A 19,636-nucleotide genomic window follows, 5' to 3' on the forward strand; every position below is an offset into this window, starting at 1 on the left:
CTGGTATCGGTTTTATATCGTGAATGTAAGCAAATAATGCAAAGACAACGTAAGCTGTAAACAGCTTTAAATTTAAAATAAAATGTGTATTTTAATCCGGGAATTTTCCACTAAAATATATTTAGACTTTAGAAATGTGGCTCCGTTAAATGCTGACCTGGAAATACTCTACCCTTAGTTGGCTTTTAGTGAGTCTTTTGCCTTTAATTTTTCTGTATATTATACATATTTCTTTTCTTTTTCTTTAGTTGACTCTTTTAAAGTCTAGAATCACTAGAATATTTAGGACTTTATTTTAAAAGATCGTATTTACTTTCTGTGCCCCTTAAAAAATTGCAGAATTAACGTTTGGTTCTAAAGTCAGGATTTTCAGTAAACAGTATAATATTTAAAAGACTTCTATAGTCCTGTAGAAAGTCCTTTATTTTGTAAAATATTCTGAAAATAAAAATCCTTTCCAAATGGTTCCCTTGATATGTATTTGGGGCATTTTTATCCATTGAAGGATTTCTAAGATGGAAATAAAGTTTGCTTTTGGTGGCAAATGGCATTTGCACCAATGTGTATTTGCAAGATACCCAGGGAAGTTCTGAAAGCCAGTATTACAACTTAATTAGAATGAATATCAAAGTTTCTCATATTAATTTTGAAAATAAGAATCTGTGCAAGTTATTAAAAAAGCTAGATTTTTAAGGTAATCTGTACCGACTGACCTTCCTGAGAGCTACATTTGCGTGTATGTGTACGTGTGTGTCTATGATTTATATATATTCAAGCACGTGGCTATCTATATATTAAATCCTATATATTTATTTTTGGCTTTTATTAAAATTATTTGGAGAAAGAAAATAATGGTTTTTGAGAGGAATCACTTTAAAACAACATAATGAGTACAGAAACTTCTGAAGGGTTGAATTAAGACCAATTCCATTTCTTTCCAGTAGGTATTTCTTGAACTAAGGCATAAATTGTGGACAAGCTTGCTGTACCCTCACTCTAGCTCCTGATGTCATAAGATCATCACTGTATTTTGGAAGACTTTTTCATGATGATAAAAATGTCTTTATTATCCATAGTGTGGTTCAAAATTTGTTAGAGTCTTGATGGTTCTCTTTAGTATTTATAATGCAGCATGCTGTTTTATGATGTTCCCATGTGAGGCAGTAGGTAAGAAACTAAGTCTGCTGCAAAGCAAGGGTTTTTACCTTATTCTAAAAATGAGGATCGCTATCACTCTGGGGTTACCTCCCCCACATAATTTTCCATAGTACAGTAATTAATTAGCAGACACAAATCAAAATAGAAAAAGTTGCATCTTATTAGATGTTATTTTCTAGTTTTATGACATATCTATAGTCAGATGACCTCAGTTAACAGATGGTGAAATATAAAAAAAATAAATATTTCAATATTGATGTTGACATACAATTCTGAATGTATTTACGGTATTATACATATATAGCATAAAGAAATACTTTAAAAGTATGGATGTTGGATATACCTTACAAAGATGTACAATTCATTCTTTTTAAATGTTTTTGTTGATGTTGCTGAAATTTTCAAGTTAGAATATTTTGTCCTGAGTGAACATCTGTCAGTGAAGTTATATTCTGTGTAAATATCAATTGATGGCTTTTTTCCACCTTTATTATGCCATCCCCAGGCCTCTCTCCTGTTACAGATTTACTTTTTTACTCTCCTCATTGCCCATATTCATTGCTTTATGCCTTATTATAATTACTTTTCAAGATCATCTTATTTACATTGTTCTCTTCACACTTTCATAATAAATATGTGTTTTAAATTCAGTTACTGTTACTTCCATTCGGGTTTTGAAATTTTGAGTTTTTTTTGTATATTTTATCTTGAAATACGTTTTTAAAGGAAAGTGATGATCACTAAGAGAGATACGTTAAATATGGTTCTTCAATGTGTGTGTTAACATGACATTTCCCCCTGTGTTCTTAAACTGGGAAACGTGAAAGATATATGACTCTCAAGGAATATGTATGATGAATATCAGTTTTTAAATCACCGTATGCTATTCTTCTGAACAAAATACTGGGGGGGTGGGTAATCACCTTTCTCGTCTTCAAAGAGTAAAACAAAGTAGAACTAGTAGAAGAAATCATAGAACATTTATTTTCTACATACATTAACTATGCCTAATTAATCAAAATTTAGGCTTATAAAAATTTAAGAAATTTTTTTCAATAGGACCAATGCTAATGTTAAGACAGTTGGACAGGTGATTTTTTTTTTAAACCTATCTTATTTGCTTTACCTTATAGATGAAAAGAAAATTGGACCATGGTTCTGAGGTCCGCTCTTTTTCTTTGGGAAAGAAACCATGCAAAGTCTCAGAATATACAAGGTAATATTAACCATAATTGATTCTCTCATGATTCTTATGTTTCTTTAAAGAGTTGATGATTCCAAAAGCATTTCTTCCAGTTTATTCTCGTAGAATTATAATGTTACTGGTACTGTTGACTCTGTAACACATTTTGAGATCACTGAACATTGAGAAATACATAGTCCCAAATAAGAAGAATGACTACTGCTGTAGCTTATATTTTCTTACTAATACTTTGAAATAAGACACAAGCACAAGTTCTCTTATAAGCAGAATTTTTAAATCACAGTTTTTAAGGAATTCTAAAAAGTAAGTTCTAAAATATGAATATGAGCAAATATATCTTGTTACTATAGCAACAGCTGCTCTAGGGTAGATATTTATATATGCAAAATTGAAGATACATTTATTAGCAGTGAAATAAAACTCACAGTTACTAACTAAATCTTCCTGTGTTAGGAATCCCCTTTTATTTTCTTGGTATATCTTATGTTTTTAACACATCCATATCCACACCAGTAAATTAGGTTTCCATAACAACTAAATACAATTGTAGTCTTGTTTTGTGCACCATTCCATCATTTTTTGGATTTTGCATCAGTATAAAACTTTTCCCACTCTCACGCTAATTAGGCTAACTTAAGCACAATATCTATTACCCAGCCAATTAAAAATGGCTTTAGATGTTATTTGGAATGTGGTATTTTAAAATTTAAATGACAAAAGTATCTTCAGAGCTTTTTTGGTCTTTTCTGCATAATTGTCACTTCTTCAAATCACTGATTAAAAGTTAGCTATAGAAGCCCTAAGAACTTCATGATGGTAACATTTCTTCTTTTTTCCTTAAATATTTTGATTTAGAGTTATGTTTATTATATAAGATGCAATAAATTTAACATTGCTCAGACTTAAGTTTCCGTGATGGAGAATTGCTAGAGATTGCATCTCTCTCTCTCTCTCTCTCTCTCTCTCTCTCTCTCTCTCTCTCTCTCTCTCTCTTTAAAGAAAGAGTTTATATTTTTACTTCATCCAGTTGTGGAAAATACTTTTTTAAAATGCTCTTCTATGAAATTTAGAAATCATAAAATTAAATAGTTCTCTATGCAAAAAATGCGGAGATGATGCAGAAGAGAGAAATAAAACTATCTCTTAGTTATTTAAGAAATGCTTTCAGTATGATTTCCCATGTTAATTGATCCCCTCTTAGTTACCCTTTGCCTTTTGACAATTTCACTGTGTTTGGCACTTCCACCAGAGGGTGTGGGGTGATAGACACATGAAACTCTTCACTTCATTTTTGCTTTTTCCTTCTAGTCTTGAGAAAGTATTTCTCAGATGAGAACGTTGAGTTTAATGTTAAAAATGTACTACTTTTAATGTATAGATTGCAGTGAACCATATCATTTTGGTCTTCTATTAATATGGCTGATACCAGGACAAAGGTATTAAATTGTTCAGTTGTGTTTAAGGCAGCTTGTAAACAAATGCTGAATTTTTACTACAGAACACATTTTAAGAAAATTTGTCTTTAGTTGCTCACTTTTTGTTGTGAGAAAATACCTGAAAATGTGCAAGTTCTGTTTTCAGCCTTTTAACATATAACTTACCAAAGCAAACCAAACTGCATATTGATTTCCATGTCTTTTTGGAGACTTTATCAGTATATATTTGATGCTTTTTAATTTTTTTGACAGATTTTCTAATAATAAGAATGAAACTATGATTTTCTGTCTTCCTTATTAGAAAATTTATGATCACATTCTGTTTCATTTTGGAGAGGAAGACAGAGCTTACCTCTGAAATTTGATAGCCAGCATGGGGCGCCTGGGTGGCGCAGTCGGTTAAGTGTCTGACTTCAGCTCACGTCGTGATCTTGCTGTTTGTGAATTCGAGCCCCACATTGGGCTCTGTGCTGATGGCTCAGAGCCTGGAGCCTGCTTCGGATTCTGTGTCTCCCTCTCTCTGCCCTTCCCCTGCTCACGCTCTGTCTCTCTCTGTCTCTCTCTCTCAAAAATAAGTAAACATAAAAAAAAAAAAAATTTGATAGATGGGAAAACAGATTTAATTGTTGTATGTTAGAATAATATTAAAAGGTTTAAAGGTGGTAGATATGAAGATTTCTCTGTAAAATCTGGTGACTAAAATACATTTTTTAACAAAATAATGAAATATGCTGGATAGAAAAGGATTGAGGGTATTGTTTCATTAGTAATTTATCAGAGCTTAGATATTCAGCTAATAGGCTGTAATTTGTATGTTCTTCAGATATAAAACACTTTATTATCATAGCTCAATAAATTGAAGATTATTTTACAAATGTAACTATGAGTCTTCCTGAACTTTTTATTCAAATGTCTCCAAAATAGAGATATTCAGTATTTACCTCGATTAAATAATTTAATTATATATTGAAATTAGGAAGAAAGTTTAATATATTAATAACTTGGTTATAACTATACTTTTCTGCTATTAGTCATTTTTAGGAGAGTTGGACAGTTTTAGAGATAGATCATTTAGTCTTAACTCTTTGATTTTACTAGTGGCAGAATTGAAGGTTTATTTTCTGTAATGTCTCAGAGTTTAAATTATTCTATGAAAGTGTTCAGATGATCTCATTTGATTCAATTTTACATATCATATAGTAAGTTTTCAATACTTACTGTTTTGAGTAAATACATGTCTAATCAAGGCTTGTTCCTGTCAAATGTTATTTAGACTAAGCTTTATAAATAACAGTGGAAAGTTGGAGAGAGAGAGAGATAAATATTATAAATAATTTAGAAAGCATCTGAGTTGAAAATTAAGGAATAATGTGTGTGGTGAAATGTCTAAAATATATGAGCATACTGCTTCTACATATGAATTTTTTAAACCATTAGTAAGTTTCACACCCTTTTTATAAAGGAAATTTAAACTTCTATTTAATTAAGTCACTGAAGACCAGTCATAACAGAGGTAGAACCTGTATCTTCTAAAGAAGTATTTCAACATTATTTGTATGTATCAACAAGTTGCAGTTTTGCCATAGAGATCCTGTCATGTGGTTGCAGTTAGCACTGCTGGGATAATAACAGGTGGCTATGTAGGAGGGAGGAAACCTGCTCTAAGAATAGCGGAATAGATTTTGTGTATCCTTGCTCTCTGGCAATAAGCAAATAAAAATAATAATTCTGTTGATGTTTGACATATGCCACATCACATGCTTATTTAAATTAGAGCCCATTATTCTTAACAAATACCTACCTTTGTTTCCACTCTTGTGTTTTTTTGTAGTACCACTGGACTTGTACCATGTTCAGCAACACCAACAACTTTTGGAGACCTGCGAGCAGCCAATGGCCAAGGGCAACAACGACGTCGAATTACATCTGTCCAACCACCTACAGGCCTTCAGGAATGGCTGAAAATGTTTCAGGTGACATGTCTAAACACAGTATTTGAAATGCTTCACTTAATTGCTGCAAAAAATAAGGGATTATTCAGCCATGAGAAGGAACTGTTACATGCTACACCATGGATGAATCTTAAAAACATTATGTTAAGTGAAAGAAGCCAGTCACAAAAATGACATGAAATATCCAGAACAGGCAAATATATAGAGACAGAAGATAGATTAGTGATTGCTGTGTGATTGGTGAGGGGTTGTTGGGGCTAGCTGCTGACAGGTATGGGATTTCTTTCTGGGGTGATGGAAGTGTTCTGGAGTGGACAGAGGTGATGGTTGTACAGCAAGACAGGTGTTCTGGAAACCATTCAGGTGAACATTTTAAATGGTGAATTGGACCTTGTGTGAAGTATATGTCAATAAAAAAAGCTGTTGAAGATAAGGGAGCTCATCTTAATTTTTAAACGCATTAATCAAGAGAATCCAGTGCTTATTTTGTATAAGTGTGTATTTGTTTTGTTGTTGCTTTTTAGATAGTAAGACCTTTCTTCCTTTTCTCTTTTATGTTGGGGTTTCTGAATGTACTTGTTTTCCAAAATTTCTTGCTTAGAAGTTAAGCATTTAGGAGTAATGCAGGAACTCCTCTAATCAGTCACTTGTGGTGATTTAGCCATCCCTGTTACCCTAGTAGCCTCCAAGACTTTGATACAGCTTCTCTTCATCAGTGCCATGCTGGTGTATGGCTTGTTGTGTTCATATGCTGATTACTGTATTTTACTGGCATTTAAATTCTTTGAAAGTTTACCAGGAAGATTGGCTACAACCAAACCTCTGTTAAGAATTTTGTAAATCCTGGTAGTGATATTAAATAGATTTATCTCTTCTTCCAGTGAGACAATGCATATATATTAAGCATTTAGCAAAATAGTTGACCTAGATTAAACAATTATTCTTTGTAAATATCAAATAATATAAGTTATGTGAAGTCACGGTATCTCTGATATTATCCATGACATTAATGTAAAATGAATATATTTCCTTACCTCTAGCTGCTTGATTGGTAGTATTTTATGAATGCATATGGGAATAAGAATGAATAAGGGAAAAAGAAGATACTTTATTTGACTTTATTTGATATTTCAGATTTTTACAATATCCATTATGTAAATCCTTATAAATTAAATTCCTGGGCAAAAACTAAATAAATGTCCCAGTCTTTTTCTTCTGTAGCTGGAAAATTCACTTGAATCAGTGTTGTTTTTAAATGGATTTTAAAACTTTTTTTCTACCCTTCAGGTGATTTCAGAGAAACTAGGGTAACCTTTTTTTTTTTTTTTTTTTCAGTTGGTGACTGTAAGGTTAGAGCAGTGGTTCTTGACAGGGGGCAGGTTTTTCCCTCAGATGAAACAGTTTTGGTTGTTGCAACTGATGGGGTGGAGGGCAGGATGCCGCTGGCATCTGGTGAGTAGTGGCCACGTAAAGCCCAGCCTCCTATAGCCGAGTGTTATCAGGCCCCAAATGTCACCAGTGCTGGGACTGAGGATGAAAGTTGTGTGTCACTTTCATGATAATGTTATAAGCCACTACAATCACAAAGAATTTTTTTTCTGTCTTCATAGTCCTGTGTTGATTAACCTTACCTTTCCCCAAGGATTAGTACCCCCCTTCCCTTCTCCCAGTTCTTTTACCTTAGGTTTCTGATTTTTTTAAATTTTAATTAATTTTTTCCTATGCATGAACTCAATTTTAATTTTTTTTATCATAGCCTTTCGATACAAAATGTGTCCCATCAATAAGAGGTAAAAAGAAGAGTCAGACATTCATACAGTCACAAAGAAATACTTCAAAGATTTTTATCATCTCTGATTAAGCCAAGGAGATGGGAATATGGCTGTGTGTTGTCAAGCACACGCACACAGTGTGAGCGGCAGAGCGCTTGAGAATAACGCAGAAGAATTACTTAATATCATTTTTATAAGAAAGCATCAACATGATTGAAAATTTTACGCTATTGGTAATAGTTTTCTCATCATTGTGGACAGCGTGCAAAATATTTATTTTATATGAAAAGCTTTATTTCTTATCACAAGGATGTCAAGTGATTTATTTTGTATGTGACATGGGCCTATTTTTTCCGGTGTTTTAGAGTACCAAAATATTCTTTGCTAGACATTTAGACTTTTCCCAATTTTAAGAGAACTCTCTCAAATATTGATTTATAGAAGGGAGGGAGTATTTGCTTTATTTTGCAGTGAGGATGTTTTCGGGAGTTCTTTGTAGAATGTTTACTTGTTCAGCTCATTCATGCTTTCTTAATGAAATGTCCACGTTACCACATATTGTATGTCACCAAGTCTGAGATGCCTAATATCTAGGTTATTAGATGCATCCCGTCTTCAGAAATCTTATTTGTAAAAAAAAAAAAACAAAAACAAAAAGTTTCTTACAATAAATGGGATTCAATAAATTAAAGAATATTAGGCTAGCCTTTGTTCTGTAAAAAAGCCCATTTGATTGCTTTTCGTATGAGAAGTAGATGCAGTGAAGACAACTTGTTCTTAGCTAATAGGAATAACAGGTAGAATTATCCCTCCAGGTATAGTGTTTTTTTCAGATAAATATTCTGCAACAAAGAAATCTTTTAGCAACAAAAAGTCAACTAAACAGGTGTATCAGGACCTTAATCTTTTGAGTACCGTATCTGTCTCTTACACACCCAGGTCCTCATTGTTGTGCATTGCCCTTTATTTTCAGGGCCGGTGCCAAAGTAACTAGAGATGAATCACTTGCCTAAAAGCGTATAGGGCTTTCATGGCCAACTTGTAGAGAGATATAATTTCATAGTAAAGTAGGGGAGTCGTGAGTTGACCCTGTGTGCTATAGTGGAGGGATAATTAGACTGGCATGATTTCTACAAATGTGCTGTGGGGGTATTTAATGATGACTTTTCCGTTGCATAACAAGCAAAATGGGAGAGCTCATCCCCTTACTGTTCTGCTATTGCTCCTAAGGCAGTGATACAGCATTGTTTTGGTCCAGCTCCATCTATTCCGACAAAGTACTCTGTACTCAATTTATAAATGGAATGAGAACAAATGATATACCATTTTGGATAAAGGGAAATTGAAACAAAATGGCATTGCAAAATTGAAGTGGAAATTCAAAACAAAACAAAAAACCAGAAATTTTGTACTGTGTAAATTTTTAGTAGCCATTGGTTCTACTTTTTTTGGCAGCCAGATTGATGCCTCAGGTTGTTAATTTGGGGGCAGAGGATTGGTCATTTTGTTTGTGCATTTGGGTGTTACATATAGGTTTTTTTACTTGAAAATTTTAGAGCAAGTAAAGGCATCGATAACATTATTATGATCTTATGTTGAAATTTATATTTAGAGGCATCCTGATATAAATGAGAAGCACATATGACTTAGAAGAAAAAGATCTTAGTACAAATTTTGGCTTTGCCCCTTAATACTAGGTAATTTTATTGGTATTACGTAACCACTCTTGCCTATTTTCATCCTCTATAAGACAGGTAAACACTAAAAAGTTGTCAAACAGGAGACAACATGTAAATGTGCTTAAAGCTTTATGTGGAAATAACAGTGGAGACTCAATGTTCGTTTCTTCTCTTGGTCAAGAAATAGCCTTTGTGAACCTCCGTTTTCTCAGGTCTAAAAAAGGGCTATTAAAAACAGCTTCATACAAATGTTATTAGCATTATTTTAATAAAAAAATTTGCATTGCATTAAAATAATGAGTGTACTTTGAAAATACTAATACTCAAATATTTTTTAAATGATAAAGTAGAAAATACTTACGTGTTTTGACATTAAAAGTGGAGTAAAAACACTCTCTTGAAGGATTTAATTAAGTACCACGGTAACACTTAGAAATTGTACATGTTCTCTGTTTTATTTAGATCTTTTTTATTTGCTAGTCAACAAAATACCAAAACAGGATTATGCCAAAATAAAATGAATTCAGTGTTACTTTGTAATTGTATTTGAGGCAGTATGATTAAGAAACCTTGTGTGAAGAAGAAAGTGTGTGTTTAAGAAAGTCATGAGAAATCGGTTCTTTACCACATGAAATTCAGGCGTGGTACTACCGAAAGTCATAGTGTGCACATATCTGAATGGGGTATAGAGATCATCCAGACTAGTAACCAACACTGTTTGTGAGTCACTTGCATCGATACTGGATGAGTTGTTTATTTAAAACACAAAATGTCCTCAGCCCCACCTTGACTACTGAATCAGACTCTTTGATGATGAGTTCTAGGACTCTGATTCTTACACTCCTCAGCCAGCATTTGGGAAACACTGGTCTGGACCAAGCCCCTCATTATACAGGTGGGGTCTCTGAGATTAATTAAGGGACTTTCATATGGTTCCATGGTGAGTTTACTGGTGAAACCCCAGCCCCTAATTGCAGTTCAGTGCTTCTTATATTCTTCACTACTACCTTCATTCTCTAATTATCTGAAATAAAATACTCCTTTCGTGGGGAATTTTCAAGTTTGCATTTGCAATTTTGCCCACAAATTAAGTTTTGTTTCTTTTGATCCTCGCCAAATTTGGAATGTTTTTCCTATCTCCTTAAATAAGTTCTCACATAACTTTACCATGAAAGACCAAAGGAAGATGCTTTCATCCAGGACAACTGTTTTTTAGAACAGAAATAAAATAATTATCAGAATTATCCAGCAATTTTGCAGATGCAGAAATAAGGCCTGCAGAGGTTAAAGTGTAATCTAATTAGTGTCAGTATCACCTCTAAAAGTTGGGTTTCCTGATCTGAAATTGACTGCTGTTTCCACTATTCCTCATTAAAGGAATGAGGGTTGTTGTTATTTTGTTTTAATATAGTCATTAACTGCTAGTTTTTCAAGTTAATACATACTTCCCTTGCTGGTAAACCATGTATGCAAAAATTTGGAATCAGTCTTGGAGCCAAACTAAACAAGTAAGTCCTAGTAATACCATCAAATATAAATACCAGAAACACTCTCTGGAGAGAATTTTGAGTTAGTGGTGGTGTGGTATTTCCTGACTCTTTGGGGATTCATTTATTTATTCAACAAATAATTACTGGTGCTAGGTTCTACTTTGGATTTGGAATACAATAGTGAACAAAACAGACCAAAAACTCTTTTCCACAGAACTTACATTATAGGAGAGGGATGGAATGGGGGCGGGGGGTTGGAACTGGTTTGCAGTTTTTAAAAGGTTGCCTGGAGTTGGTCTCGGAAGGACATAGGGAAGAAGCCATGTGGATATCAAGGGCAAGAATGTTCCAGGAACAGCAAGTGAAAAGGCTCTGAAGCAGAGCATGCTTGGTTTGTCTCTGGCTAAAGCGACTAAACAAGAGGGAAAGGAGTAGGAAATAGAATCTTGTAGGCCAACCCAGACTGGTTTTTACTTTTAATTTTTTTTGAAAAATGTTTTTAATGTTTATTTTTGAAAGAGGGAGAAACAGACAGAGCACGAGTGGGGTAGGGGCAGAGAGAGAGGGAGACACAGAATCTGAAGCAGGCTCCAGGCTCTGAGCTGTCAGCACAGAGCCCAACACGGGGCTCGAACTCATGAGCCATGAGGTCACGACCTGAGCCGAAGTTGGACACTTAACTGACTGAGCTACCCAGGTGCCCCTGGTTTTTACTTTGAAGTCGGAAGCCACTAGAGGGTTTTAAGCAGAAGAGTGAGTGATTTTTAGCAGTATCACTGACTGTTTGTGAAGAATAGAACAAGGAAGCTTGTGGAAAGGAATAATCCACACGAGAGATAATATAGTAGCTAGGCCAATGTACTTAACAGTCAGATTCTGGATATATTTTGAAGTTTAAGGCCTTAAAATTCATTGATGGATCAGAACCATCTAACAGTGGTGAGAATGAGAGAGTTAGGGATGACTCCAGAGTTTTTGGCTTGAGCAACTAAGAGAATTAAGAGTTACGGTTTACCGAAATAGGGAGGATTATGGACATGCATATTTGAAGAGAAAGATCATGAATATGTTAAGTTTTTATTGCATATCTAAGAATACATGTTGAATGGGCAATTTTATATACCAATCTGGAAGAAATCCAGGCTGGGGCAAGGAAAGCTTTCTATATGGTTCATACCTTTGTCGAAACCATCTAAGGAAAGTGACTTTAAGTAATTAGACTATTGAATATGTGTGGTAGGTGGAAACAGTCTCATTTACTACCCAGCTTGCAGCCTGTGTTGCTAATCCTTGTCAGTGGCATACTTTTAAATAAAGGGTCACAAAGTAACATCTGTTGAATGTATGTATAATTTAAACACAGATATGCATTTAATTTTATTTGACTTGTTAAATCAAATATTGTTTAAAACAAAAACATTGTTTAAAATCTTAGAAATATTTTCCTATGCAAGCATAATTTTTGTCATGGACTTTGCTTAAATATATAGAAATTTCTGACATAGCTTTTAGTATTTACTTAAAATCTGAATTAGTTGTTTATTTTTTATTCTGGCTTTTCACATTCTACACCCGATCCCCTAAAATCCTTGATAAAATACGTTTTCCATCTATTAGCAGTAATATATCATGTATTAATAATGTTTTTCTACCCTTTTCTTTCTTAAGAAAACTGTAATAATTCATTAACTGAAAAAAAGACATTAAACAAGTATATTGCCTTAAAGTAGAAATATTCATAGTAGCTATTCATGTCATTAATCTATGTAAGGTACATAGAGTAGTAATATGTTGTAAGGTTTTTCACCCTATTACTGTAGAAGATTACATAGGATACCTTTATTTTTATATCAAAATTTAACCATAAAAACTTCCAAAAAGTGTTTCTAAGGCAAACAGTCATATATGCAAAGGTGTTTAAAAAGTTTTCAATAATTAAATTAAATTTAATTAAGTAATTAAGATTATTGTGCTATCAGGTTACTTAAAGCTGCATTTTAATCAAGTCAGCATAAGTTACCCGTTACCCAAATTGGATATGTCCTCATACTTGTGTCCATGAATGGAGGGGAACAACATATTTATGAAAACCCACCTTCAATTCTATGAGGAATCTATATCAATAAATTAGAGTCTATAGTATTGATAGTAAATGATCAGAGATGAGGGGAGATGATCAGTGTAAGTTTTGTTAAAGAGGTAAATTTTGATTTGAAGTTGTGTGAGAAAAACTGAACAAAACAGTCAAACTTCAAAGTAACTACTTTTCATTGGTCATGAGTATGCAAATACATATATTTGAGTAGTTTTTATTTCTGTGCATAAGTCCTCACCCTAATTAAAAAGGGTCCAAGGTGGGTTCTCAAGGAGAATCTTCTAGGTATGCAGGTATATAGAAGTAAAAGAAAAGAATACGATTTATTAGAGTCTATGTTTCCTCATATTTGGTGGTAAAATGGGAATGTTTCCCAGAGTTTTTATGATTAAGTAAGATAATGTTTGTGATAAGTGCTTTGGAAATACTACTGAAATGTTTGATAGTATTAACATAATCTACACCTTATAATAGGAGTTTCATCTACAATGAAATTCATTGTAGATTCTAAAGGGACAAAAAAAATTTAAACTACAGTACTTTAAAAAGTATTCTAAATAAGGCTTCCTGTGTCCTGAGTATATCTCAGTTTTCAATTATTATCCATTTCATATATTACAAAATCCAGGTTCCTAGTTTGAGCAAGAAATGGAATGTCAAATTGGACATAATAATTCACAAAGGTACTTAAATCAGCCTGGTCAAGGATGTTCTTTCACTTAAGCATCACAAAGTTATTTACATGTTTTACATGATTATTTTGAGGGGAAATTCTAACACTCTAAATTATTCACATGGCTTTTTAATGTTTCCTTTTAAGAATCATGGCTTTTCTGTGCAGATGTTCCTCACTGGCAAAAAAAAATTTTTTTAATAATCCCCTAGTATAAAGTAGTTTCTGTTTTTTAAAGTATAATAATGTGTTTTTGTCTTTCCAATAAGTAGTACTTTGTTTCTGACCCTTTTGTTCACATTCTAGTATCAGTACTAAGTCAGTTACTGTTTTATGTTTTTGCTGCTTTTTATTTCAAATTATTTTCACATAATAAATCAAAGTTCTTTTATTTTGTGGAAGACACTTGTCAGATTTGCAGTATATCCAGCTATTAATTTTTCTCTAAATCATGCTGCCAATCTCCTCTGAGATGGGTTCCTTATTAACACTATCAAATTTTATGGTGCCCACTGGAAAGAATATAAAATACTTTGTTTACTTAGTAGCCCAAGTTGATGTTTCCAGATAAAACTCTGATTTCTTATCTTGATAGTAGATGAACATATAATATTTATAATAATATGGTACAAGAATATTTGTCAAAATCATGACTTTTTCTTAAGCTTTTATAAAATAAAGGTACCTAGTGAATTTGATGAGAATAATTGATTATCACTTCAGTGACTCCTGGAGAAACTTTCACTGTAAGCAGCCACTTTTTATGTTATGTGTAAACGTGGATTTTCCTTTATGAGTTTATAGCTTGAGACATCTATTAAAATAATAAAAATTTCTACTTCCTTTTTGGTAGAGCTGGAGTGGACCAGAGAAATTGCTTGCTTTAGATGAACTTATTGATAGTTGTGAACCAACACAAGTAAAACATATGATGCAAGTGATAGAACCCCAGTTTCAACGAGACTTCATTTCCTTGCTCCCTAAAGAGGTAAGGATTATCAATTATATTCTTCTGGGTGCTATTTGATAATATAACTTCATAGCGACCACCTTTAAACATGGTCATGCTAATTATGGTATTCAGTATTGTCGGTTTAACGCTCTTAATTAGTGTTAAAGAGAGAGGTAAATGATAAGCTGCCATGACTTAATAGTATTATTTCCAGATTCAAGTATATTTATGGACTAAGTGACTTCTTTCCACCCCTGCAGTAAGTCATAGGAGAGTAAACTATTGAGTTTCATTAATTTGATTATTCCTTTATCATAATTTTTTCCCAGGTTATTTGAAGCCCAACCTTTTTGTCTTGGTACATTTATTATATATAGTAGCAGATTTTTTTTAGAAATTCTGATTTTATTAAAACAGATTTTTGTTTGTTTCTCCAAAATCCCTCTGAGACTAATAGTTTTATGATTCTATCAAATGATAGTTCTCTGTTAACTCACATTATGTAATTTTTTTAAAATATGTGGAATTTCACATGTGTATCTTTTTCTACTAATCATCCTTCGTCTTTCCCCCATCTCTCTCGCTCTCTCTCTCTCTCATGCACATGCGCGTGCGCACGTACACACACACACACACACACACACACACACACACACACACACACTCTCTCACAGATTTCCTGCATCGATTACATCCTTATGGCATTTCTTTTGGAATTACTTATGCCTAGTTTTTATATCTTTATGTGAACTGACACTATTCTTTATCATAGATTGATTTTGATCACATGGGCATTCTTGGCTGCATAAATGAGGCATAGCTTAGATGTTGTTCTTTTATTGATGTTATAGGCTTCACAGTTTCATTTCTGTCAGCAAACAAATAATATGACATTAAATAATCAATGTCACGTGGTTTATATTTTCACAAATTATTTATGTGCCACTAATTATATGTCAGCTAAGAAAACAATATATAAGACACTAATATACTACTGCAAATGATCTTAAAACTTCTAATATGAAGAGAAAAAGAGTCGGTTTTTTTGGATAACCATTCTAAATATCCTAAGGGCATTAAACATAGTCTCAATAATTTCACATTGGATATGAATAAAATAGTTTTATCATATTTAATGTATGAAACTAAGCATTACTTTAAGAGAAAGCAAAGTGGAAATAATATCTTTTTCCTGAAATGTTTCTTCTTTGGAATGATTTTTTTTAAGTGGCAAAAAAAAAAAAAAAAAAAAAAAATAGCATTGTCCCAGAAAAAATTTTTTATTCTTGCTGGCTCATGCTAAACCTGAACCTTTTGAATAGAATTGGCTTATGAAATGACATAAGCTCTCTTTGCTTCCAGAAGGACATTCATAATAGGTAGCACTTTTATAAGTATTTGACTGAAAGTAAAGTTAGTCCCTCTAATATTTTCTTCATGGTTTCCCTAGATATCCTCCTTATTTTAGAAGGTAGTATTTTTGTTAAAATACAGACTTTCTCTTAGTCTAGTTTATCCTCTTGTCTCTAAAAATGATGAATCTTTTGTTTTGCTTTATTTGTATTTCCATAATAACTTTTGAACACAAAAAATACTTAAAATCCGAAGACTATGAAAATATTTTTAAGAGTCTAAGAATTAAGCACAAATTATTGATAACCAGTGTAAATGCAATAAAGATTTTTTTGGATTAAGTGTTCTTTTCAAGATTGCCTGAGGAAAAAGTAGGGAGGCTAGAGAAAAGAACAAGAGTGAGCTCTGGCTTAGCAGATCTTCTGCATTTTCCCTCTTTTTCAACTACTAGGAAACATTTCATATTTTGAAAAAATGCTTTATTTTATATTTGGAGAAAGAATGGTATAGATCTAAGTCCTTAAGGAAACTATTATCTTATTGGAGACTTAAGTGCTATTATTATTTAAAACATCACTACTTTCATGTCAGGAAATGGACTTGTAATGATTTTCTTATAATTCCTTTCAACAGATCTCAAAGCTCTTTACCAACACTTACTTTTTCTTTTTTTTTTTTTAATGTTTATTTTTGAGAGAGAGAGAGAGAGAAAGAGACAGAGTGTGAGCCGGGGAGGGGCAGAGAGAGAGGGAGACACAGAATCCGAAGCAGGTTCCAGGCTCTGAGCTGTCAGCAGCACAGAGCCTGATGTGGGACTCGAACTCACAAACCATGAGATCATGACCTGAGCCGAAGTCAGACACTTAACCGATTGAGCCACCCAGGCGCCCCATCAACACTTACTTTTTAATCTCAAAAACCTTGATTAAAATGTCACTAGCCTCACGTGGGAGGCTTGTGATATACTGCATTATCCTTATTTTTGTAAATAAATGCCAAGAAAAGCATAGTGATTCAGTAGATGACCTAGAACAAAACCTAAATTCTTCAATTTTTTTAAAGTTTATTTGCTATTTATTTGGAGAGAGAGAGCAAGCAAGCAGGAAAGGGGCAGAGAGAGGGAAGGAGAGAAAGAGAATCCCAAGCAGACTGTCACACAGAGCTCCATGCGGGGTTCAAATTCATGAACCATGAGATCATGAGCCAAAATCAAGAGTTGATGCTTAACCAGCTGAGCCACTCAGGTACCCCCCCAAACCTGAACTCTTAACATAGGATCAGCCAACAATTTCTTTATTCTTTTTTTAATCCCCTGTTTCACTAGTTCAATCCAGGGAAATACAGCAATTTTCTGGGAAAGTATTAGTTCCCTCTCACGTATAATATGGTGGTCTCTTACATAGGTTAAAGAGAAAAACAAAAAATAGCAACTCTCACTGAAATGACAAGTTTGGTCAAGGAAAAGGTTATCTAAAATAGATGTTCAATTTAAGAGCTTCTGTCTGTTGAGGCCTTAGGAGGAATTACTAATCCAGATTTTACCTTTATGAGAAATGAAAAGAGGGGTGTCTGAATGGCTCAATCAGTTAAGTATCCAACTCTTAATTTTGGTTCAGGTTATGATCTCATGGTTTGTGAGTTCGAGCCCCATGTCGGGCTCTACACTGACAGTGCAGAGCTTGCTTGGGATTCTTTCTCTCTGCACCCCGCCCCCCACCTCCCTCTCTCTCAAAATAAGCATTAAAAAAAAAAAAAAAAAAAGACAAATGAATAGAAAATTGGATTAGCCAGACCGTTTTACTTGGCCACAACAAACCTATACTCCCCTGCTATAGTATTATAGAGATGTTGTTCAGGACAATGCCCACTTTCTGCCTCCTGCAAGGAGCCCCACATGACTAAACCTTGCTTCCTTTGAGGAATTGTTGTACTTCCCCCCATAATACACGTTAAGAATTGTATAACTAATTGTTGTTCCTTTTGTGCTTGGCAGTTTAATTAAAAAACCATGTAAGATATTGTTGCCAGTGCATTTGTGTTCTACTTTTTCCCTGATTTAAACTTAACTTCTTTTATGATTTATATTTTTACTGGTTCTGATTTTCTTTTTCATATTTTTTATTTTCCTATGTGTATTTTCTACAATACTTAGATGTTTTTAATAGAATGACTAGATTTAAATAGAATAAGTTGAAATTCATGGTTGAGTTAGGGCCTCTGTTGTTTTAAAGGAAAAATGTACCAGTTACCTGTGGAGTTAGCACTTCAACTTTCGTTAGCACCTAAGTGTTTCTTTACTCTTTAATGCATTTCTTTTTAATGCATGCAGACACTGGACTAGGTGAGCTCATAATCACCAGTAATGAAGGAAATGATAGATGATTTAGGATGTACCTTTGAAATCTAAGGTGCTCTGGATCCGTTTTCTAGCCTTTAAGATCTATTGCCTGTTTCTGTAAATTACCTGATTTCTACTTCGGCTGGATAACTAAAACAAAGAATAGACTTTTTCAGATGACCATTTTAAATATGTTGGGCATTAAATAGCATCTCTTTTTCACAAATATAACTTTGTGCCTTTCAATTTCTATATTAAATATGAATTTCACATAGAAGAAAAATATGGTGTTTTCATTACTGTTATACTGGCACTAAACAACTTGCCCAGGCTTAATTTCAAAATTAAGTGACTTATAGAGTATCCATTAGAAAAGTATAATGTTGATACCTATATCTATCTATATCTGTGTCTATGTTTGTGTATTTGTATATGTGTATGTATGTATACACATATATGTAGATTGTTGGATATAGTTATGCTTTTTTGTTTAAAATTACTCAGTTTCTAAATATGATCCTGAATGGGCTTCTCCGATAGACCAAAAATAATTATTCCACAAAAAGGTTTTTTCTGTCATTTATCAGTAACAGTATTAAATTGAATACTGACTGGCTGGAGTACTTTCTATATGAAGTGTACTCAATAAATATGTGATTAATGATGAGCTCTCTCTGTATAATGTTCTTGGGTAAGCATAATTTATATCATGTAATTACTGGTTAGCATCAGAAAATAATTCAAATTGTGCTTTTACTCCCTGTATGGCCTTTGGCCCTTTAAATGATAGTTTGTTTTAATTCTTGTAATTTAATTTCTGTGAACACTAAACTTTATTGCTTTGTTTAGATCATTTGGGTTCTAATATCATAATTTAAATTTTTATGTGATTAGTGAGGCTAATTGGATAAGCATACTCACAAGTTACCATCCCCCTCTTTTTTCTTTCTTCTTCCCTTATTTACTTGAATTGACTATATATTCTTAAAAAAAAAATGATGGTTTGCAACCCTTGGAAACAAAATTTTAAAATCAGTGATATACCAAAGAGCTGGTACAAATATACAAATATATCTGGCCCATCAAGAAAATCCCCACCAGCAATGTAAAGTAATTAGAACCTAATTGCTTTTATATGTCTGTGGAGCAGTTTAGTAATTGTACCCTCTTGTCATATACATTGAAGGGTATAAATGTTTGAGAAGTTCATCATTGTGATAATAGACACTTTGATATGATAAAGAACTATTAATCTTATCTATCAGAAGTGATCTGAAATCCTACCACACAAAATATCTAGATATCTCATTTCTTTTTTTTAATGTTCATTTGTTTTTTAGAGAGAGAGAAAGTGCAAGCGGGGGAGGGTTGGGGAGGGATGTGGAACAGAGGATCTGAAGTGGGCTCTGTGCTGACAGCTTCAGGGCTGACAGCAGTGAGCCCAATGCGGGGCTCGAACTCACAAACCACAAGATCATGACCTGAGCTGAAGTTGGATATTCAATAGAGTGAGCCACTCAAGTGCCCCTGAAAT

General features: G+C 33.4%; 1 protein-coding gene across 5 annotated transcripts in view; it reads left to right on the forward strand.

Moving 5' to 3' along the window:
- FBXW7 (F-box and WD repeat domain containing 7) overlaps window positions 1–19,636 on the forward strand; it is a 228,094-nt gene that overhangs the window by 195,296 nt on the left and 13,162 nt on the right. For all 5 annotated transcript variants that reach the window (XM_045055772.1, XM_003984939.6, XM_019828857.3 and 2 more), the window contains 3 exons: window positions 2,292–2,374; window positions 5,630–5,771; window positions 14,313–14,447. In XM_045055772.1, coding sequence (XP_044911707.1) covers window positions 2,292–2,374; window positions 5,630–5,771; window positions 14,313–14,447 — 360 coding nt within the window. The remainder of the gene's footprint in view (window positions 1–2,291; window positions 2,375–5,629; window positions 5,772–14,312; window positions 14,448–19,636) is intronic.

The sequence above is a fragment of the Felis catus genome, chromosome B1, assembly GCF_018350175.1.
Source record: "Felis catus isolate Fca126 chromosome B1, F.catus_Fca126_mat1.0, whole genome shotgun sequence".
Classification (NCBI taxonomy): domain Eukaryota; kingdom Metazoa; phylum Chordata; class Mammalia; order Carnivora; family Felidae; genus Felis; species Felis catus.